At 44.5% G+C, this 24,419-nt stretch overlaps 1 protein-coding gene across 3 annotated transcripts in view; it reads right to left on the minus strand.

The window, feature by feature from the left end:
- Positions 1–13,831: 13,831 nt before the first annotated feature.
- The window catches only part of GDAP2 (ganglioside induced differentiation associated protein 2), a 28,584-nt gene continuing 17,996 nt past the window's right edge, over positions 13,832–24,419 (minus strand). Inside the window, exons 12-13 of one of the 3 annotated variants that reach the window (XM_070396035.1) lie at positions 20,362–20,468; positions 13,832–18,560 (exon numbers count right to left, since the gene is read on the minus strand). In XM_070396035.1, coding sequence (XP_070252136.1) covers positions 20,396–20,468 — 73 coding nt within the window. In that variant the 3' untranslated portion in view covers positions 13,832–18,560; positions 20,362–20,395. Of the gene's footprint in view, positions 18,561–20,361; positions 20,506–24,419 lie in introns of those variants that run through there. The other 2 variants (XM_070396034.1, XM_070396036.1) reach the window with 2 other exon arrangements.

Consider the following 24,419-nt stretch of genomic DNA (forward strand, 5'->3'; position numbering starts at 1 on the left):
CCGCTCCTGTCCTTACAAAGCGAACGGGGAGGCCAAGAGATGATGGCAACAGCTTGGGAGGAGTCAGTGTCACAGTCTGGACGTCTCTGCATAGACAGCGCTGGTTCTCAGAACCCGAGGGCTCCCATTCCCGCACGGGGCTTGAGACCCCCAAAGCAGTGTGGTGTGAATTCACGCTCGACCCCCTCCAGCTGTGATGCAGCAACCCTCTGGCGGCGTGTCAGGGGGCCTGGGGATTCGGTGGGACCCAGAGAGCTGGAGGCCCCATGCTCTGGGCCTGTGTGGAGAAAGAGGAAGCCTGTGGCAGTGGCTGCTCCATCTCCCAGCAGGCTGAGGGTGGAGCCCATTGGCATCCTCTTAAAGCAGGATGAGAAGGAGACGCCAGAGTCAGTTGGCTGCTCCAAGGCTCCAGGGAGTGGACCTTGGAGAAACAGAGGACACCTCTCTCCCAAAGTTGGCTGGCGAGGTCCCAGGGAACAGCAGAAAAGCCTCCTGGGAGACAGGGGCTCAGGCTGAATTTCAGTGGTCAGGCCTGGCTCTCTCCCCTTTCTGCTTCTCTCGCCCTAAACCAACAGTGGAGGTGAAACATGGCTCAGACTGGCCCAGACCTGCTCTGTCCGAACAACCTCCATGGTGTCACCGACAGGAAGCTGGTGCGCCTTTCCCCAGTGCTACGAAATAGGCCTGCTGTGTGTGCGGGGCCTGGGGGGCCCCCTGCTGATGACAGGAATCCTGGGACACAGGTTTCTGGGCCACACCTACCTCTCCCCTCTCTCCTGGAAAGAAAATCCAGAGGACTCTGTTCCCACAGCCCTGTGGGCATCAAATCTAGTTTGAGATCCACCTGCGATCTGACCCTGGGCAGCTCTGGGGCCAGGTTGCCCAAGATTTTGGATCAAAGCTCACAACCAGCCCTGGCCAGGGTGGCCTATTCACCAAAGCCTCATGGGTTGGATTCCCCATCAAGGGCACGTACCTGGGTTGCAGGTTCCCCATCCCTCGTGCAGGAGGCAACCAATTGTCACGTCAATGTCTCTCTTTCTCCCTCCCTCTCTCCCTCTCTCCCTCCCTCCCTTCTATCCTCTCTAAAAAATCAATGGTTGGGGGGGGGTGGGGGGAATCCTTGAGAGAGGAGTAACAACAACAACAAAAAGCTCATAGCCACACAGGGAAAACACCTAACTTTTTCCTACAAAAAGGTGAGAGATGGAATGGGGAAGATGAGTAGGTTCTAGTGTCTCCCTTAACCTTCCCCTGTGCCAGAAGGTCACAGAGCATGCAGCTGAGTGTTGCTGATACCCCAACGGAGTCAGCCCAAGGTCACAGATCAGATGTCTGTTAACAAGGCTTCCCAAACTTCTTCTTCACCCTTCCCAGTCCTGGACAGAGAGCATGGCCCCAGAATCCTTATGTGTCCTGTGACAAAACATTGCTTCTCCAATGGCCAGTCCCTTCTGTGTGAGATGCTTTCCTGGTGTGCTCATTAGACGATGGGGCCGGGAGAGAATAGATCCAGAGGCTGGCCCTCAGCTTTGCCGGGGTGGGAACTTCATTCCGTAAGTTCCTCATAGACCAGCAGGCTATGGAGAACCGAGTCTCTCAAAAAGATCCTGAATGGTAATGAGGGGAATCTTGTCAGGGAGGATCACTGCTGCCCAGCCTGTTCTCTGGGTGCCTGTGAGGAGGAGTCCATGGAGGATGCTAGCACTGAAAGCAGCTATTCTCCATGTGGACAAGAACACATAGGGGCCAATTCTGCATAAACAGCGCTGTTCTCAGAACTCGAGGGCTCCCTCTCTGACACGGCGCTGGAGACGCACCCAGCAGTTTGGTGTGGGTTCACACAGACCACCTCCACCTGTGACACCAGCTTTGTCTCAGACTTCACAGGGCACAAGTGAGTTGACAGCAACTTTCTTTACAAGCTAGAGCTTCCCAACGTTTTATGCATGGGGCACCCAAACACAGAGCTATGTCTGCGTGGCACACTGGGGTGGCCTGACAGAGGGACTCCAGTCACCCCAAGTCCTGTCCTGCCAGCCTAAGTTTTCAAGGAAGTGAAAGGCCCCTGTCCACCCCCCATCTGCGACTCAATGCTGCCCATCAGGGGGCCTTGGCACGCCCGTAGGAGAGCTCCAGCACCTGCCACAATCTTCGTCTGGAGATTTGGGAGGATTTAGTGGAAATGGTACGTACTCCAGTCTCATCAGCAACATCCATTTTAGGATCTGACTCTTACAATGCTGAGTCTTGGGGGTTTTGTTTTATTTTTCTGACTCTGCCACCCACCCCCCAAATCTGGAATGCCTTCTCCAGAGAATACTTCTCTATCCTCTCCAAATCCCATCTTCAAGCCTGACACACCCAGCTCCCCATGGCTCACAGCTGTGTCTTTTACTAGGCAATGCCCTTGGCGGAGAACTGCCTGGCCCAAGAATAAGGCCCCTCCAGGGGGTGGCTCACGGCCAATGGCTGGCTAACCCAGCGACGTAAAGGCCAGGTTCCCTTGCTTCAATTGCAAATAATTCTGAAAGGTCGTCCCAGCTCCAGAGCTCCCTGTACGATTGTGTAAGGCCTCCGTTACAACCATATTGGGGGTCAGTTTCTCCCTCTGACCAGTCATATAGGTGTCTACAGAAGCAACCCAAAGAAACACGCAATTCTCTGCTCCCAGGGAACCCAATCTAAGCCACATACTCTCTCTCTGGGGTCTCTTTAGCACTTAGTATCATATACCTTTTACCGTATATAATAACCAGATTTATAGAAACACAGAGTAAATTGTTACAGTTCACTTGATAGTGTGAGGGCTGGTGAGCAGCTACGACTTCTGGGAAAGGATAATAATTCAAAAGGAAAAAAATCGGAACTTCCCAGTGAGAAAGGAGGGGGAACCCAGAGAGACCACAAGGTTATCTACCTCTTCTAGGACAAGTCCCCCCTCTTTCTGGGCCTCCCTTCCTTCATATGACAGAGTTTCCACATTCTAGATTTTTCTCCAAGGCAGTGGTTCTCCAAGCTGAGCATGCAGCAGGACCTCTGGAAAGACTCGCAAAAACCCAGATGCGGGGCCCCACCCCCGTTTCTCATTCAGTAGGGCAGGGTGGGGCCTGAGAGTACGTTTCTAATAGGTCCTCCTCTGGGTGATTCAGACGCCAATGCTGGGGGCCTGGAGGCCATGCGACGGCCTGGAGAGGCTGTTTGCCTCTCAGATGGAAGCAGCTCCCATTCACAGATCACCACACAGTGGCATCATCACTCAGTGACTTTAAAGAGTTAGTTCAGCTTCTTTTTATATATATATATTATTGATTTCAGAGAGGAAGGGAGTGAGAGAGCAAAACACCAATGACAGAGAATCATTGATCAGCTGCCTCCTGCACGCCCCCTACTGGGGATTGAGCCCACAACCCAGGCATGTGCCCTGACCGGGAACCAAACCATGACCTCCTGGTTCATAGGTCGATGCTCAATCACTGAGCCACACCGGCCGGGCTAATTCACCCTCTTTACTTGCTTAGTGAGACGCTCCCTGAGAGGGAAGAGCGTTCCCAGCTCCTCTGGGGTCAAACTGTCTAAAGCTAAGCTTTATGTGAAAAGAGCTCACTTTTTCCCAGAGGCGACTGCAAAGATCAGAGACCAAATGGGTTGGATTTACAGCAAGCTCTTCCAGGCAGGAGAGGGGGGGGAGGGAAGAAGCCTTTTGGAGAGGGTCTTTCTAGAAGACTCTGGCTACCTGAAGAGGCTCTGGGCTGCTGACAGGCCCAGGCGCTGAGCCTCGGCCCCCTGGGGTTTGGGGAAAGTGCTGCAACCTTGTGAGGCGCCAGCATGTCATCCGCACATGGGGCTGGGGCTGCCACGCTGGAAGCGTTCTCCCGGGCCGCGCTGGCCCGGGGCCTCGCCACCCAGGCTGTTTTGACTGGACATCGTGGAGGTCTGAGGGCCCCCGGCGTCAGGGCACTTCCTTCTCAAGAGCCGAGTGTCTGGGATGCGGCGCGGCCTGCCAGTTCCCACGCACGCCTCCAGGCGTGACGCAGCCTGCTGGCCGGGCCTGCTCTCCCGGGTGCTGGGTTGGACAATGCCTGGAACCGTCTGTCCTCTGGAAGCACTCGGGCACTGTGTGGGACCGGGAAAATCTGCAAATAAATATCCCCTTTTTCCTCGGGGAAGTTTACCCACCCTGAAAGTGATAGATCCTCCCTTCCCCCAACTGGTGGGCGGGGTGTGACGTAACCTGCAGCCCAGAAATACCTGAGTGACTAACCAGGTACCTTATATGAACTATACATTGGACCACCAATCCACACCTGCCAAATACCCTAAGCCCTTGTCCTATATGGCCAATGCAGTAAACCCCCACCCCTTCCCATTCCGCCCCTCAAAAGGCGTGCCCACCCCTGCACGTGTTGCTGTTCTCCCCTCGCGAGACAGCCCGGCAGGTGCTTCTCCTCTAATAAAGCCTGTAGTCCTGGTTTTAGGCCTCCGTCTGATCTTTCATTTTGGTGCCGAAGACCCGGGAGAGGTGAACGGGAGCGTGGACGATCCTCGAACCTAGGCCCGAACTTCTGATTCCTGCTCTGGCTCTGCTGGGTGGAACGGTTCTGAGTTGATTGGCCCGCTCCGGACACCTCTCGAACCCTGCCGCACCAGGACACGTGGGGATCTCGTCGCTTCCCTTCCACAGGTAGGCTTCAGGGACTTTCCCAACCCCCCCTACTTCTAAGCCCCCCACCCCTTCCCATTCTGCCCCTCAAAAGGCGTGCCCACCCCTGCACGTGTTGCTGTTCTCCCCTTGCGAGACAGCCTGGCAGGTGCTTCTCCTCTAATGAAGCCTGTAGTCCTGGTTTTAGGCGTCTGTCTGATTTTTCAGAAAGCATCAGAGCAGCCCAGGACTCCGAGGGGCCTCCCGAGGCCATTCAGTCCAGCTCCTTCTCTTTCCATTCTCCTGCGCCTCTCCCCAGTAATGAGGATGGCGTTTCACAGTGGGCCAAGCCGACAAAGTGCTGCCACAGACGTTACATTTTCCCGCACGTGCAGCGCTGCGTCTGTGCGGAAGCCCTGGTGACTCCTCCTCACAGGCATGGCCCCCAGACCTGTGGGCCATCCTTCCTGCCAACCTCTCTCTCCAGCGCTTCCGTTGAGTCTAGAACTTGCTTTACCGGTTTTCAGTGCACTCTGCAGACACCTCATTCCTGTGCTCCTCTAAGGAGGATTGCACCCAGAGAATTAGGAATCTCCCGACCCTTCTCTCTGGAAGTTCTTCCCTGCTTTGCAGACACCTGCCTGTAGGACAGTGGAGTCTGAGGAGCAAGGGGAGTGCTTTTCCCTGGGACCCAACGCCCTTTTGTTCTGTGTGTCTTTTGTCCCACGCCCTCAATCAAGTCAATGAGCAACACATGCAAGAGAAAAACCCAGCCGCGTCCTCACGCTAGCCCGCTCCCGGCTAAAGGAGCTGCCATTGTAAGACGCCTGCTGTATGCCCGGCGATCTAAAAGAGTAGATATGCTTCATGCCATTTTGCACTTGAGAAAATGGAGGCTTGGAGGCTAGGCAGCTTGCCAGGGTCACAACTTGTAAATAGCAAGACAGATTCAACTCCAGTCTGACTGCAAATTCCACTCTTCCCACTATACCACAGGGCCTCTTAAAAGAGGTCCAATCGGTGACTCACTTCGTCTGGATGCTCTTCCGACTCCTTTCTCGTCCTCTGCCAAACTGAAGCAGTGTGGGGGAGTGCAGAGGTCACAGGTCCCGAGAGAGGAGCCTGGTCCCTTCCCAAGTCGGAACAAGTCATTCTGAGGCTTATTCGTGTGTAACATGAAGAAAAGGGACCGCCATTCAGACGAGAAGAGATGATATCTGCAACGCACATCACTTCTTCCTAGATCTGAAGGAACAGCTTAACCTGTGGGAATCCTTTTCTGATGGACACAAACCCATTGAGTCACGCGCTTCATTTGAATGCCTTGAGCATTAGCAATGACTTTTCAGAGAAAGTCGGCGTTGGCTTCGTGTCCTCAAGTGGATTGTTCACGAGGCAGGGATTACAGTTCCTGTTCCTTTTCTATCCTCTGATCTTGCCCAAGGCAGAGCTCCTCATTTAACAAGAGCTCAGGAAGTCCAGGGCGAGGGACTGACTCAAAATGAGAATTTGCTGGGAAAGTCTCGTCTCGTAAATCCAGAAAGTGCAAATTAGGTCGGGAGGGAGCTATGCCTCCCAATGGATTAGCGAGGCATAGTGGGGCCCGGGGGCCTGGCAGGGTCCTCAAATCCCAATGCTTAGACATTTGAGAGGGCGGGCGTTGGTTCTTTCTGTGTTAGGGGTGGCAGGATGCACTGTAAAAATGACCAAACTACCAGTCAAAACTTCTGGGCTGCAGCTTTGCAAGGCATCTAACTTCCTTAAATCAGTTTTTAAATGTGACGGTGCTAAACTAGATTGTCGTGAGATGATTCTTTCCAGCTCAAAAGTGTGATGATATCACAAACAAAAGGCTAATTTTCTTAACGTACAAACCACTTCTTACACATCAACTAAAAAAAAAGCCCATAACCCAACCGAGAGGGTGAAGGCCACAAGCAGACACTTGACAGAAAAGAAAATATGTGAAACTTTTGAACAGAAAGGGCAATGCAAGTTGAAACTACAAACATATGCAGTGTTTTCCACAGTCAGATTGAAAGCATTCAGAGTCCCATAACACGCAGTGCAGCTAGGAGCGCGAGGAAGCCAGCACTCTTCAACAGAGTGGGTCCCCTCGGGAGGACAATTTGGGGATTTCTATTAAAATGAAATGTACACGTATCCTTTGCCCTGCAGGTTCACTCCTAGGTGCTTCTCCTACAGGGACTCAGACAGGAGAAACCACCTGTGTAAAGCATTCATTGTTCAAATCCTGGCGCTGTCACTAATGTGACGCTGGGCCTTAACTCTTTGTGCCTCAATTTCCTCATCTGTAGAGTGGGGAGAATAAAAGGTCAAGCCTCACACGATTGTTGGGAGAATCAAGAACACACATGTATTAGAACAGTGGTTCTCAACCTTCTGGCCCTTTAAATACAGTTCCTCACGTTGTGACCCAACCATAAAATTATTTTCGTTGCTACTTCATAACTGTAATGTTGCTACTGTTATGAATCGTAATGTAAATATCTGATATGCAGGATGGTCTTAGGTGACCCCTGTGAAAGGGTCGTTCAACCGCCAAAGGGGTCGAGACCCACAGGTTGAGAACCGCTGTATTAGAAGACTGCCTGGCATGCGGTCAGGGATTGTAAATACTGGCTGATTATTTACCTCACCACCCTCGGTCAGCCTCCCACGGGCTTATCGCTGCTTACTGATTCTTTCTCCTTCTTTCTTTTTATTGAATTTATTGGGGTGACATTGGCCAATAAAATAGTTTCCACCCAGCCAGTTTGGCTCAGTGGTTGAGTGTCGACCTATGAACCAGGAGGTCATGGTTCAATTCCCGGTCAGGGCACATGCCCAAGTTGCAGGCTCGATCCCCAGTGTGGGGCATGCAGGAGGCAGCCAACCAAGGATTCTCTCTCATCATTGATGTTTCTATCTCTCTCTCCCCCTCCCTCTCTCTCTGAAATCCATAAAAATGTATTTTTTTAAAAAGTTTCTGATGTACAATTTTATAACACATCATCTGTATATTGTATTGTGTGTTTCTCACCCCAAGTTGTCTCCTTCCATCACTATGTATCCCCCCCATTTGCTCCCCTACTTCCCCACCCCTCCGTCCCTCTGGCAATCACCATACTATTATCTGTGTCTACTGAATTTTTGGGTGTTTTCTTTCTTTCTTTTTTTTGCTTAATCCCTTCACCTTTTTCACCCAGCCCCACAACCCCTCTTCCCTCTGACAGCTGTCAGTCTCTTCTCATCTATGAGTCTATTTCTATTTTGTTTGGTAATCTATTTTGTTCATTGGATTCCACATATGTGTGAAATCAGCTAGCCTTCCATTGGCTATTCAGAATGATCTATAACTTCGTTGTAGTTCTAGTTTGATCACACCTCACTAGAACCATGACCAAATAAGGACTTCCTGTGTAGAGGGAAGAGCCTTCAATTCCATTAAAGCTCTAGTCTCCTTAAAGGCTCAACTGCAACTGTCATACTACTGGTCCCAAGTGTTTATTTGGGAGGGAAGCAAGAGTTAAAGTTTTAAGACAAGAAAGTACAGTATTGTCTTGCTGTCCGTAGGTCACCTAGAAGGAAGGTCAGGACTAAGAATTCTCTGCTGGAATGTGTTTGTTTTCAATACTTCACAGCAAATTGAGGTCCTTCAAGTGAAATATAATTTGGTACAAGAGGTGGCCAAATCTCCTGGCCTTTATTGCTGAACACGATGTCCTGGTCCAGTCCAACTCGTTCAATGACATATCTGTTGGAGGAGCTTGACATTTTCATCGCTTCTTTTTTTCTCTCTTCAGGTTGGTTGCCAACTGTTGCTAACAACGCAACAGGATGTAATCTCCAACCCAAACTCACAGGACTTTGTGAACCTCTTCTGTTGCATTGTGTTCTTTTCAGGAATTTGTCTTGGCTAAGCCCTTGCATGTATTATGTTCGATGTGGGCGGCAGAGGCCAATCCTAAAAGATGTAATTCTGGTAAATCCTTACAATAGCCACAGTCCAGGGGTTGGCCATCTTGATTTATAAAGGACATGATGATGATGATACTTTATGAATTGGATATGGTGCTTTGTAGTTTACAATTTACCCTCAGCTACATTGTGAGCTAATAAAGTATAATTATAAGGAGAGAGTGAAGCCTAGAGGAAAAGGCCAGGTAGGTAAGGAAACTGAGAAGCTGGGGTTCAAACCCAGGTCTTCTAACTTTAGAGCTTGTGTTCTTTCTGTAACTCTACCAAGTTACACGCTTTCAACAAGGAAGAGAGGAAGAAAAAGAAGAAAATGAATCTATAATCCTTAACACACAGTGCACTGCTAAGCCTTTCATTCTAAACTAGGCCAGGCACTCTCTCACTTGCCAAAGAATGCATTTTTGGTAAAAAAAATTTATTCATCCTTTATATCTTTATAAATATCTCACTCAACACCAAAAGTCATTTAGAGACTTAGGTATTTAAACCAGGGCAAGACACTGATTTTCCTGCCTTCTCTTCTCCCTACTCCCCACCCCCAGTTGTAATGCATGGCTTTGCAGCTGCATGCCTACTTATTTTTCACAGTACGCTATAAAGTCAAGAAAAACAAAGATGGGTGTAAAACAGTATAATCCTGCCCTTGACTCCAACAACAAGGAGGCTGTTTTGGCTATTTATGTAGCCAAAGAGTGCGTATTTGTAATGTCGTTGTAGCTATAAAGGGCAGGGCTTCCAATGAATGTGACAGTCTAAGGTGATACTAAGCCCAACCAGTGAAAAAAAAAACCAAACCTGCCTGGGCTGGTTTGGCTCAGTGGATAGAACATCGGCCTGCAGACTGAAGGGTCCTGGGTTTGATTCCGGTCAAGGGCATGTACCTTGGTTGCGGGCTGCATCCCTGGTGGGGGGTGTCCAAGAGGCGGGCGGTCGATGATTCTCTCTCATCATTGATGTTTCAGTTTCTCACTCTCCATTTCTCTCTGAAATCAATAAAAAAATAAATAAAAACCCCACACATACTAGTATTTAGGGTGTTATGCTCAGCACTGTGGCTACTGTGTTCGAATCTGGTGCTGCGTAGTTTGCCCCGCTGGAGTGTACAGGCTAGGTGGGATGTTGTCTTTCACCAAATCCCACATGGAAGGTTAATAAAACTCCTTTCATACCTACAGGAATGAGAGAGAAAAATATTTTGTAGCAGGTGGCCTATTTGCAGAATTGATGAAGATCGGCTGATCGGATTACTGCCAGGATTTCCCACATAGGAAACAGAGAGAAATGGCTGCCGCCACAGAAGTACAGCTGCTCAACATTCTACACTTGGAAGCTTGAACTTGAGCAACTGCTCACAGTGACAAATAACTCTCTGAAATTAGCTGGGGGGAGGTCACCCGTCTGTCGCAGACCACAGGGGTCCCCCAGGAACCCAGGTCACACAGCAGATGGATGATACAGGCCAGCGTGATGAGAAGGGACTTGGATGAAAACAAGCTGCCATAAGTCACGATTAGCCTCCTAATGATGACATTCTGCTGGGAGGGGTCCACAAGGACTGAATCGTCATAAATCCAAGTGGGGAGTTGTTGGCTCCCCTACTGAGAATGGACGTGTGGTCCCAAAACAAGGTCAAAGGGCAGAGGCTAGTATTTAAAGACTGCAGAATGCAACAGAGGAAGTTCTGGACAAGGAAGATTCTCAGAATCATGAAAAGTAGTGAAATGTAAAGCAAGAGAGTCCAGAATCCTGGCTTAGCCCTGATTAAGTAGAAAGTGTATATATATAATCTCACCATATGTGTGTGTGTATGTATGTGTGTGTGTGTGCATATATTTATAACCATATATGTATGTAATATATAGTTGGTTTATTAACATAAAGCTCATGGTTAATAACCACAAATCATACCAGAATGAAGCTTATCTTATTTCTCTCTCTCTCTCTCTCTCACTCACTCTCTCTCTCTCTCTCTCTCTCTCTATATATATATATAATCACCATATATATGGGAGTGTGTATAGCAATTATTTAAAAGTTTGCTACATGGCAGGTTCTGTTCAAGGAGACATTGGGACCACTGACCTGAACAAAACAGAAAAATCCATGCTCTTAGTCATTCATATACACTGTATATACAGGAATGGAATTTTATGGTAATAAACAGGTGTCATTTTTAAACTGGTATGGCATGGGCATTGACCAATCCGAAGAGAAGTTGGCCATAATCTTGGAGTGGGGTCCTGGAAGGGCAAGAGTTGTTAACTCTTTAGCTACTGGACTGTGGGGAACTCCAGGGAATTTCGGGGGGGGGGGGGGTAGCAAAGGCATTTGGGGGGCTCCGCATAGCAGCTATTTAGCAACTCATATGGAAGGTGGAAGTACTTTTAAAACTGATGTGGCTGAGGAGAAGCCCCAGTAATCGTACATGGAGAAAAACTACATGACATGACATGACATGACCAAAATGTGAATAGCGGCTTGCCCCAGAAACAGTGAGAGAAAATACTCAGGTTTTAGAATGGGACTTTTGGGGGCGGGGGGGGGGGGGGGGGTGCAGTGAAAGAAAAGGGGGAGGGAGTAGTAGGCAAAGGCGGTACCTTGATGCTTTCTAAATCTCCATAAACAGCAGGTTTTGTTTCTAGGGCATTCTGTGAAAACAGAAATACCCTCCACCTCACTGTTTACCTGGACGAGTCACGAGTCATGATCTCGAGGTCCTGATGTAAATGATAAGGGCGTGTAAGCAGGTGCTTTAGAGGAGAAAAGACAAAATCAGTAACATCTGAATTTCTCCTCTGACTATTAATAAGCCCCTCTCACTGACTTAACAGGAGGCGAGAGGAGGAAAAAGAAAGTGACAAGCAGCAAAGGCAGCGGGCCTGCCGGGAGACACACTGGGCCGGGGCGGTGAAGAGTGGGTATTTGGCCCACGGCCGTGGTAATCTAATTGGCTGCGGCGTCTCACTTTTCATGCCGAAGCAACTTGGATCCCATAAAGGTCATTTTTAAGTATTCATTTTTGAGGAAGTGACTTATAAGGCAACCAAGAGTTTTAAACAAATGCCCAGGAGCAACGAGCAGGGCTTTGTTTAATGTCCTTTACATCATGGTTTCAAAAAAAGGAAAGAATCCCGTTTCTGAGCTCACAAAAAGAATTCTGGTATGCTGGGAGTATGTGTGCAGCATCTTCTTTCAATGCCTGTCAAACACTCAATGCACATGTTTCCAGTCCCTGCGTATGGCTGATCACCTCTGCTGCTGATTACAGAACTCTGTCCTCCCTTGGAACTTGGCTGAGAAAGTGCAACTTAAGAAATAAGTGATAAATACATTTAAAAAAAAAAAACACACACCACCAACAAACCCTCTTTAGAGGACGAGAGGGAATGTCCAAGTCAAGCAGCTGTGCAAACAGTTAAACCAGAGCTCTCGCAAGGGTGGCGAGGTCATTCTGAAGCCACCTACAGCCTGTGTTGTCTGCTATGAGCCCAAAGCACCTTCACCTGCCTGGGCTGGGCCTCCATTTCTTCATCTGCAAAGTGATAGGCTTGAGCGGTTCTCAACTGTTTGAGAACCAATGACTCCTTTCATAATAAATTTTAATACCTACTTTACTATTAGAAATACAATGCATAGATAACATAACCCACCTAAAAACAATGCTTAAAAAAATCAGTGTCGCCAAACCGGTTTGGCTCAGTGGATAGAGTGTTGGCCTGCGGACTGAAGGGTCCCAGGTTCAATTCCGGTCAAGAGCATGTACCTTGGTTGCGGGCACAACCCCAGTAGGAGGTGTGCAGGAGGCAGCTGATTGATGTTTCTCTCTCATCGATGTTTCTAACTCTCGATCCCTCTCCCTTCGTCTCTGTAAAAAATCAATAAAATCTATTTTTTTTAAAATCAGTGTTATGTATAATAAGCATTTTCAAGTACATCTAAACTAGAAGACATAACAAAATAGTCAAAATGCTTTACATACCTACTTATAAAAAATAAATTCGGATTTTAAAGAAGCAAAAAACTGAGGGCATTTCACCCAAGTAGTAAAGGAAAAGTTATAATTAAACTTGTCTTTTTAAAAAATATACTGTATACATATTTTTATTGATTTCAGAGAGAAAGGGAGAGGGAGAGATAGAAACATCAATGATGAGAGAGAATCACTGATTGGCTGCCTCCTGCACACCCCACACTGGGGATCGAGCCTGTAGCCTGGGCATGTGCCCTGACCAGGAATCGAACCAGGACCTCCCGGTTCATAGGTTGGTGCTCAACTGCTGAGTCATATCAGCCAGGCAAACCAGTCTTATTTGTATTTAATAAAAGAGGAAAATAACTTGAACTGAAGTAGGCTTCTAACCTACATCAAATAACAAAAGCTGAAATGGGGGAAGTCAGGTAGCCCTGGGCCTCGTCTGCAAATGCGAAGCCAGAACCGTTGTCCTCTGCGGTGATGGATGAGGCTCTGACTGATCACGTGTCTTTTACCCTCAGAACCCACAGGTGTGGATGAAGAGGCATGCAGTCATTTAAACTCCAAAACCTTGCAGATGGGGAAAGAGGCTGGATTGGGGAAAGAATCAATAATTTCTGCAGCATAGATTATTACCATGTTTAGAGGGCAATAGTTTTAAAACAGAATTCAATGTCGGCCTCATTTCTGGTGTCTCCACTACTTTAATAATCTATGCAAATACAGTATAGTGAGTAAGGAAAGGACTTGAATTGGATACACGCTATCCTTTCTAAAAAAGTAACTGACTTCCTCTTACAACCCTCTCCTGGTATTTTTTCCCCCATCACCCAATGAGAGAAAACAGCAAAATAATAATAATAATAATAATAATAATAATAAACCAAGCCTGCATGTATGTTTGTTCATTTTTCAGAACTCCAGAATTTATTTAGAAAACTAGGAAGAGATAGAAGACTTACTAACATCTATTTTAAAGAACAGTCAAAGCAAGTCTTTCAAATAGGTTTCACAAATTTAAGATGCTTGCGTACTATTCCTCAGAACTATCAGGGAACATCAGGATAATACTGGTTGGGGGAAAATTCTTTTCCTGCAAAAACTGTCTCACGATTCAGGCCGAATCCCATGCTATCATTAGTTACAGATCATAGATGTGCAAGATAATAGACACGTTGGCCTCATGGCCCCACCATACCTTTACTAGACCGAAACCTAGCATGACAACTTGTAAATAAAGTTTATATTTATTTAGTGTCAATTTGGTTATTAACACATTCACATGATTGTTAAAAGGAACCTTAGCCATTTCCCCTCCACAGAAACATTAATTTTATAACAAATGTTGCGAAAATATTAAGATTAAAAACTTATAAGCAACTGATATTGATGGTCTTTATTAAATAATTTTTCATAAGAGCATGAGCTTTGGAGTCAGACTTGAAGTTGAATCCTGATTTTACTACTCAATATATAAAATAATATAAAGACCTTAGCAAAATGTTATTTTTTCTAATAAAAGTGATGGTAGCTAGCATTTATAAACACTATGCATAGAAAAACAACAACAACAAAAAAACAACACTATGCAAGCTTCATGAACATTATTGCATTCATCTCTCTTAATTATTCAAGGAGAATTACTATCCCTATTTAATATGAAAACTGAGGCTCAGAAAAGGTTGAGAAGCATGCCCAAGGTCTGAACCCAGATATGTGAGAAGCCACAGCACCGATACTACTAACCACCATTAAAAATTCTGTGGGGATATTCTGGGTACCTACCTGAAAATTTGAAAACATTTATTCGTAAAGATACATGTTCCCCCATGTTTATTGCAGCATTATTCACAGTGGCCAAGACATGGAAACAACTGACATGTCCTTTGACGGATGACTAGGTAAAGGAGATGTGGTACATATATACAATGGAATACTACTCTCCATAGAAAAGATGAAATACTGCCATTTGGGACAACATGGATAGATCTTGAGAATATCATGCTAAGCGATATAAGTCAGACAAAAAATGTCAAGAACCACATGATTTCATTCATAGGTGGGATATAAAACCACATGATTTCACTCATATGAGGAAAGCAACAAATGAACAAATGAGAAAAACTCACAGACAGTATGGTGGTCACCAGGAGTAAAGGGTCAAGGGGGTCAAATATACGGTGATGGGAGGAGAGTTGACCTTGGGTGATAAGCACACAATGCAATATACATAAATGTATTACATATCGGACACTTGAAACCTATATAATTTTATTACCAATATCACCCCAATAAATTTAATTTAAAAAAATTAAAAAGTTCTTGTGGGGAGATAGAAGGAGGAAGGGACAAAAGGTGGGAAGAAAGTGTGTGTGTGCGCGCGTGTGTGTGTGTGTGTGTGTGTGTATGGTTACGCCTACTAGGCCATCCTTATAATTTCTGAGTTTTTTATTTTTTTATATGACCTAGATTACAGATAGAACCCTCCTTTATTCTTCATGGGCTCAGGCAATCGCAAACCAAGAATCAATCATATACCATGAGGTACTAGTACATACCAAAATTGTCAGTACAGCTAAAAAAACTCTCCTGCATGTTCATTATAATGACCGTAACTTAAGGGAACCACAATCAGAAACTTCCTGGCTAATCCCAATTTTAGAGGTTTTTATGCTGTAGTTTTTTTGGTCCTTAATACAATCAACCCACTGCACCTAGAACCATAGAATTCTTCTTTCTAATACTTCAAATTCTAATAATTTCTGTTTATATAGTAGGCAATGTAAACTCTATATACATACATACACAATGTACCAAGGGAAACACAAAAAGTGGTTTTTAGCCTATATTGAAGCTACACTTTATCGCTTTCCTATTAACTGTTGCAAAGAAAAGTTTAAACCATTAGGTACAGTTTGAATTCATTAAACAATATCTGAACAAATAGAAATAGGCTAACCATTTTTTTCTACTAAAGTGATTACACTCATCCATCTCTACAAATAGGAGATATTTTAATCCTTTTAGATTTCAGGTATTTGATAAAAAAATCTACATCCATTTTTCTTATCAAAAATATTCTGAAAATCCTCTGTTGATCACTCTCAAACTACTGGAGATGGATTCCTTAAAAAAAATAACAAATAAATAAATAGAGCACCAGCCAATGAACTAAGATATACATTAAAGCAAAATCTTTAAAATATGAACCACTTTGGCCTCTAGACACTAAGAGTCTAATAAAAACTGAGCTTTTTTCAAGGTTATTTTTGCTGTCAAGAAACTTAGATATAGATGAGTTCAGAAGAATCCAAACATATGCTGAAGCAAGAAACATACGTGTCTTAAAAATCATATTATGCCTTGCATGAATTAATGAATGGATTAACTTAACGTCTTGTAAGTTAAGCATTTGGCATGACCAAAGTTTAACTGAATTAAGGACTGGGTGGTGCTTTGAATTAACATCAGATGCTAGTGGTCATCCCCACCCAGTCACCCTTTCATCCTCAAGTCCATCCTTGAACATGGCGTGTGTTGTCCAGGCATCCACTGCTCCACAGAGGCAGATAGACACTGAGCATTACTTAATCGTTTCAATATCGAGGTCACTGTGTTCCACTCCTAGGACCTCAGTACACCGAGAAACAACTTCATTACATAACACTTCAGGCAGCAGAACAACACAAACTTGGTCCCACACCAAATTTAGTTTCATTGAGAAGAGCAGCCCTTAGCTTTCGTCTCCATTTAATTATGAAATGTGGTTGACATGTACGTAGTCCTACACTACCTTTCTCCCCTAGGACATCAATTGAACTAGAACCTCAGTATTAGGAGACTCCTGCTTGTGTCACTGGTATACTCACCACAAAGGGACATCCTTTCAAAATGATTGCCTATAAGAAACTGTCCGTGTAAATGTGTTTCCATTCAAATGGCGAAGTAGCTTGCAGCCTCTGTTATCTATAGAGGAAATGATTCGGGCCAGGTGCCAATGTGAAGGAGCCAAGTCCAGCTTTAACCAAGAAAAGCTGGCATATTTTTATAACTGCCTCTAGGGAAAAGATGCCTCAAACATGACCTAACAATTGCCTGGAGCAGATGAAGTTAATTTTTCAGATTCTCAAGGCTCAAGGCTCACGGGGTTAAGGGATTACTATTCGAGAGGAAGCTTAACACCAGACTTCTGACTGGCTCACTGGACCCGATGACCTAAGTCATCAGGAAGTCCTTAATAAACAAGCAATACATAAGGAACAAGTGGTTTTGATTTCCCACAGAAAGCAAATGTGTCCACTACACGCAGAAGACAGGCGCGCGTATCTTAGAAATGTAAAGTCCCGTCTCATTTCTATGGGAAAACAGGGGATGCAGTTAACACAACCAAAGGGGACTTCTCTACCACAAACAACAAGAAGTTGTTTCTTTTACTTCCACTGAAGAATTAATTTGGGCAAAGGGAACAGACCCTCGGGAGCACCGATCCTGGGCACTTTAGACCAGAAGGTGTCTACACTTGCTTCTCCAAAATGCCAATGGACATGCCGGGGTGAAGGACATGGAGGGGACGAGGACACCCAGATGGAAATGATAATGGTGTGACCTTAATTGAAGAAGAAATGCTTAAAATGGCTACCAGATGCCTCTCATTAAAGTGCAGCGCTGGGGGAGGAGGCCAGAAGAAATCTGGACGAAGAGGAAGGAGGTCCTCAGGGTTGGGATTTTGCTCCAACAGCTCTTGTCCCAAAAGAAAAGAAAGTCACTCTAAAGATGCCAAGGACAAGGGGAAGGGCTTGTAGCACTCCCTCAAGCATATTTATTATCACTGAAAAAGTAACTGAAGACACCCTACCCCCAAACTCGCCTAGCATTCTACATCCAAAGACATCAAAAGCCCTTTCTAAATGCTGCCCTCATGACACCTCTGTGAGGTAGGGAGCATAATTCTACTTTTAGCCATAAGCAAGCTAAGGCACAGGGAGAGCCTGAGTGACAAATGTGGTTTGGAATCTCGTTCCATGCACACACTCCCTCCACACTGATGTGGGCAACTAGGAAGGGTCCTTACAGGGGGCAGTTCTAAGAGCCAAACAGGGTCGTGCAAGACTCTGGGAAGACCGCACATCTCCAAAGGCTCCCTGATGGAGTCCAGGAGATGCCCTCCACTTCAGGGTTCCAATATGCACGGTCCCCTTGAATAAGGAGACCGAATCACCCATGATTATAGGAAAAAGGCTGAAGATACCTACCATCTTCCTGTTTCCCCCACCGCTGAGACCAGAACAATCTTAACAAACCACATGCTCCAAGGAACTTTAGTTCTTAAATCTTCGTCTGAACTGGTGCAATAAAATTCTAAGACCTATATTTAGCTCATGATGTGGACATTTCTGATCAGTTCATTTCCAAATCCTTGGTCCTAGACAATCCTCTTTTATCATAATCACCTTATCTGTATAAAACGTGATGCCAGGATCTGCAGCAAATAATGCATCCGGTCAGCATACATTGGTTCTATATATTTTGAGACAGGCTCAAGTACACAAAGGAAGTGTGCAATGTTAAAGAGAGGGTATGAGTGACATGGGTGGCTTGTCTAATGGAGAATCCAGGGTCCTTTCAGGAAACTTAAGATACTCAAAAGTTGCTCCCCAGTTGCTATGAACAACCCTCTACAAATGAACACTTTCATTTGATACAAATATACAAAGTTAAAATAAGTGTGCAATTCAGAATGGCCTACCATTTTCAGATTGCTTATGTGCCAGAAAATATACAGTCAATAAAAAAATACCAGAGAGGTGGGCACAAAAGGCTCTCTGGATCTGTACAGCAAAAATGAGTATCACTTCAGCGGGTAGTGATCCGTGGAGAGGGCGGTGTCCTTGGAAACCAGGGCTGGGAGAGGGCAGGTCACAAGTCTGGGGATGGGGGATATGACGTATAGTAAGGCCCATTTTCCTGTGGGAAGAAAAAAAGACAAGAACCCTACGTCATAAGATCACTTTAACTGGGAACATAAAAGAAAGGGATTTAGAGTCAATGACTAAATACATATAAAATGTCTAGCGCAAGCCATCAGAGCAGTTCCCCGGTAATCAGAGTTGGTGCACAATAGGTAGAGGTGATCAGGATGATGGATGATGATTTTTTTTAATAACATTACCACTTACTGAATATTCTATATGCTAGAAACTTTATCAGCATTTTTCTGAATCCCTTATCCCTCACATCCTCACAGAATGCTATGAAGTAGGTGACACCCTCATCTTACAGAGAGGAACCTGAGGCTCACACAGGCCACCTAGCTAGTCACCAGAAGAGCCCGCGTTTGAATCCATGGCTAATGGAATATAGCGCCCAGATTCTTTGTTGTCAGACTGCGTGATCTTACTGTGTGCTGAATCTTAATATAGAGTCACAAGACAAAAGGAACGATTGCTGAAGAATTTAATAACCATAACTTTCTTGGCAGAAATGAGTCTTCTCCATAACACGCCTGAGCGTCCAGGCTTGTACCGATTACAGGTCTCAGGGCGCTTAGTTCAAGATCAAAATAGAGAATTAAATGCCAGAGCTTTAATGTCAAATGTAGAAAGCACTGCATCCATGTCAGGGGAATTTCTTGACCTCATTTTGGCTAACTTTATCTTAATAAAAATCAAAGCAGTTAACTTTATAGGAGATCGACTCTAGATTCCATTTATAAGATTGGAGATTCATTTTTCTCATTTTTAAGGAAAGCATTTCTTTGACAAACAACGTATTTTTCAGGAAACCTTAAACAGAAAATGTACAGCATTAATGTAAGATAGCAGTTGGAAATAGAGAGTGAGGGGCAGGATGAAAATGGCACTGCTCTATGATTTATTTACATGACAGCTGGTGAGGAGCATTAAGTCCACCCAGTCTTTTTTAAATATAAATATACATATACATATATTTTTATATATCATTGATCGGCTGCCTCCTGCACGCCCCACACTGGGGATCGCGCCCACAATCCCAGCATGTGCCCTGACCAGGAATTAAAAGTTGACTCCTAGTTCATAGTTTGATGCTCAATCACTAAGCCACGCTGGCCGCACCACCCATAAGATTTTATTAGCCATCAGAACACATGAAATACTTTACTCATAAAATAAAGAAGAACAGAAATCATAGCTGAAGTTAAAGAAGTTAGAGATAAAATGTGTTGTAGGATATTTATCTTACTGTATCCATGTTGTTCAGTAATTAAGGAATAATAATTCACTTCAACTTAATATAGCCTTCCAATATCTTCCCTGGTTAATGCATAAAGATATGTAACCAGCAACAATTAAATAAGGAGACTAAGGATCTTTTGACCAAGCAAAATGAAACTTTTAGTAAAGACTAAGACAGGCTACCTGATTTACAATTAATATTGAAAATGGATACCAATCGATTCTTCTGGTTCTATTTATGGAGATGAATAGCCATTCAATCTTAAGATAAATAGGCAGAGGTATGTCTGAAAGATGGTAGAAAAATTCACAACACAACCCAGGACTGGCTTCAAAATTATTGCAGAAAAATCTGCCATTGAAAAGTTTATTGGGGGAGAAGCCCTCTTTTAGGATAAAGTGTTTTCCTAAGGATGTTAATTGATACAATCAAGTTTATAAAAACACACTAATTGCATTAATATCATCTTACAATGGAAGGATGTCCTTATAAGCCCTGCTCTGCAGAGCAGTTAGGAGCCTGCAGCAGGGCAGGGAGAACTCCTGGTACTCACCCTGGCATCATATTCAAGGACAAAAGGAGGAAAGTCAATCTGTTCTGGCGAGATGGCAGAAAACAGCTGGTGGAGGCTGTCCACATGGTGGACTTTGTCCTTCAGTCCTGAGACAGAAAAGGTGGTAAAAAACCATGTTGATACCTGATTAATAGAAGAGAAAATAATTTAAGCCAGTGGCCAGAGCTTAGAAATACAAACATGAGTTTGAGAATTTATAACAGATAAAAACTGTATTTCAAAACTGAAACTGAGCTCAGAAGCATCTCGTAATAAGCAGTGTTTTTCAAAATGCAGGGTGCTGTCCGTCAGTGACGGTGTGATTCGTTTTAGATGATCATGACCAGCATTTAAAGAGACGCACTAGTGTGCACTGCAGTAAAGAGCTGTGTCCCATGAAGCTTGATTTCCATTGTGTCGCTGTGCTCCTATGCGAGTAGTATATTGTGACACAAGTGCGTCTACAATTATAAAAATAAACTGTTCTTCAGTCTGAGACTCAGTTTCTTAATCCATAAAATTGAGCAGGTTAGCTCTCAATGCTTTTAAATGACTCTTAAATACACAGGTCTATGAAAGGACTCTTGAATGTGCTGCACCGTAGAGACAGGGGGCTGGGTGGAAAATTCAAAGAGAAGATTGGGTCGGGGAAGAATCCTACAATCTCTGAAAGAAGTTTTTCCTCCCATTTCCTCCTTCACATCCTTCAGGTATTAGCAAGAGAAAATTACTCAAAGTAGACCGAAGCAGAAACCCAGTTAAAAGTTTTCTGTTCAGGGAGACTCAAGAACACTGTCTTCACTTTTTCCATTTTAGTTTTAGAGAGCTTGGTTTATTTACAAGTTATAAATACACATTTAGTTGGGTAAATTGAATTCCTTAGTATCTACTATTTTAAGAAACTGAAGAAAATTAAAAATGTGAAAAGGACTGCTGAGTTCGTTTGTGAATGCTAGAGATTATTTCATCCAGTTCTTTACAGACATAAAACCAAGAACATGGGATCCCAAACAATATAAACCAGGAAAAGATGGTTCATACAAGTAATGGTAATCCACTGGAGCCAGAATCAAGGATGGTTTAAATCCCATTAGCTTGCTTTCTATTAGTAAGTTTCAAAGGAGAAAAAGAGCAGTGATTTATATGTGCAGTCAATTATCACTCTGGGTGGGGTGGCCTGGAAAAAAATCTGAGGAGTATGGAAATCAGAACAGCGTGATTCGATTGCTTTATTATCCCTTGATTTCATCTCATTATATTATAATGAGAAACACTCCATTGATAGTTTTTGACTTAGCCTCAAACAAGAGTGGATTTCATTATACGTGGGTTTTATTCTCTCACTCCCTCATTTTCCCAAAATATTACTGAGAGGCAACAGGATGGCTGTCACTTTACAGACCTGGTCCTCAGCCTCTGCCCACCCTGCATTCACCCTGACTCTTAGCTAAAACCATTCCAATGTTTGGATGAGAAACTCAACAAGAATTCTGTAAACCACGAGAAATCCCAAAGTGGAAAACATCCCTCACTGAAGTCTTCACTCATCTCTTAATTATGAAATACACAACAAGGACTTTTCACTACTCCTCTTACTTAAATTTCTCCACAATGTTCTAAAATAAAGACTATTTCTACCATCTTTGATGCTTTTCCCATCCACTGGCTCCCACGGCATTAGTCAAATCTTGGTTTCCTTGTTGATTTTTAGATTTATTTCCCAGTCTCCTTCCCCGATGCTAGGGCTCTGTCTGCAGTTGTCCTCTTTGCTCTAAGCCCCTCTGTGATTTTATTCATGAACATTTAGGGCTAAAGCTCAGTTTACTTGATATTGACTCTCAAAAATATTTCCCAATCCATGATCCTATATCTGATGCCACCTGGGAGTCATGGATGCCACCTTCCTCTCACTCCTACTAATCTAATTAATCACTAAATCCTGGGTTTTTATTCCCCTGGGTTTAGACACTGATATACTCTTTCTTTTTGCCTAAGACCAGGTCTTGGCAAACGTTCGCAAAGGAACCTATAGTAAATATTCTAGAATATTAGTTTGATAAGAAAACTTCACTAGTCAGGCCTGAAGACACAGGCATGGATTTGGACAACAGTAGGCACACAGAACTGATGTAATGTGGTGAGAGGTGAGGTAGGGAAAGTACCCAAGGATGCCTCCCTGATTTCTGGCTCAAGTACCTTGGTAGGCAGTGGTCCCATTTACTAAGACAGGGAATATAAAAAGCAGTTTAGGAGGGAAGGAAGGAGGCAGGAGGACATGCTGAACTTCAGAGGCCTGTGGGACATCTAAGTGAAGATACCTAGTCAGTATTTCAACATGCAGGTCTAAGTACAGGAATGGTGAGGATAGCTAACATTTGCTGGGCGTTCAATCTGGGTCAGTGAATGTTTTAAGCATTTTACATGTATTACCTTTATCCTTCCAACACCCTAACAAGGTAGGTACTATTATCGCTCCCATCTTATAGAAGGTGAAATGAAAGCATAACTTGCCTGGGATGAGAAGCTGGTAATCGGTAGAGCTGGCATTAGAACCTACATTATTACCTCAACCTAAACCCTTGCTTTTAAACATTGGGCTTTACTGCATCTCCAAGACCTTTATTTGGGAATTGCATCTATTCTAGGGTTGTTGAAGACACAGAAAGGAAAGAAGGTACAGAATGAAAGATAAGGGCAGAGCATTTGGGAACACTAACACTCGGAGGAGGAGCAGAGAAAGAGGAGGCAGAGGAACCTGAGCAGGAGTAGCTAGAAGGAGGAGGAAAACGAGGCTCGGTAGGTTTCAAAGAAGCCAAAGTGTTTGGAGGAAAAAGTGGTCAACTGTGTCTAAGGCTACGGGGAAACAGGTTACACAAAGACAGGAAAGTGTCTACTGGGCTTAGTAACAGAGATGACCAGTGATTTTGGTGTGAGCAGCCACAGCAGAATTTCGAACAAGACGGAGTAATTTAAGATGTATGAAAAATGAAAATGGTGAGCATAGAACATAGATTACACTAAAAATTTGGTTGTAAAGAAGAAGAGCGATAACTGGAGACTTTAGAGTGTTTAAAAATTGATGAGTTAGATCCAGAAAAATGGGAAAGAGGAGAATTACTGGAGAGAGCTTCCCGAGGAGATGGGAATGTACTGTGTAGTTAGGAGTGCAGGCCCTGGAATTAAAATGCCTAGAGTCAAATCCTGCCTTTGCTACCTATTAGCTGCTTACCTTGGACAAGCAATTTAGTGTCTGTAAGCATCAATTTCCTTATCTGTAAAGTGGGAAGATGACTACCACTGCGGCAGAGATTTATTATTATAAGGCTTACACAAGATGATCCACAGGGAGAACTGGCGGATAGTAAGTGATTAGACAACGTCAGCTATTGTTATTACCATGGGATCCAGAGACTGCCCTTCATTAAGAAACACTTTTGTGACAGAACAAGGAGGTAATGAAAGGACTAGATGGCAGTTGGTTTGGGGTGCGAGGGAGAAGATAGGGAGCTCCTTACTGAGGTTTCTATGATCTTGAGACCAAGGCAAAGCATCTGCTGGAGTGAGCACTGCTGGTAGGTCGGGGCTTGAGGAGAGCAGACAGCCACACTGGGTCCCTGTCAAGTGAACTATCAAAGGGCCTCTAGCAGATCAAGCCCCAAGTCTGACCAGCAGCCCAAATCCCCTGGCTCTGCCGATTTCTCCATCAGTGCTCGGCAACCCAGATACGGGAGTGATGAAAGCAGAATGATGTACTATCTCAAAATTAATGGGCAAGTGTGATGAAAGGGTGAGAGGTTATAGGTTAGTTAGGCACTGACAAAAGTGGCTGAAGTGATGGAACATGGGTGTTAGACTGGATGGGGGAGAAGGCGGGGGGGGCGAAATCAGGACAAAAAAGAGATGACATTTTCAGTAAAAGGGCCAAAGGACTAGATGTCTTGATGAAGTCAAGATGTAGGATCACACATTAGGGATAGAGCTGTGAGCCAGATGGCTAGATTCTAACTCTCATCATCTTGGAGGCTAACATACAAGGCAGAAAATGAAACATGTGATCT

The sequence above is a fragment of the Myotis yumanensis genome, unplaced genomic scaffold (assembly GCF_028538775.1).
Source record: "Myotis yumanensis isolate MYYU_CA2020_CCGP unplaced genomic scaffold, mMyoYum1.0.hap1 SCAF_17, whole genome shotgun sequence".
NCBI classification, from domain to species: domain Eukaryota; kingdom Metazoa; phylum Chordata; class Mammalia; order Chiroptera; family Vespertilionidae; genus Myotis; species Myotis yumanensis.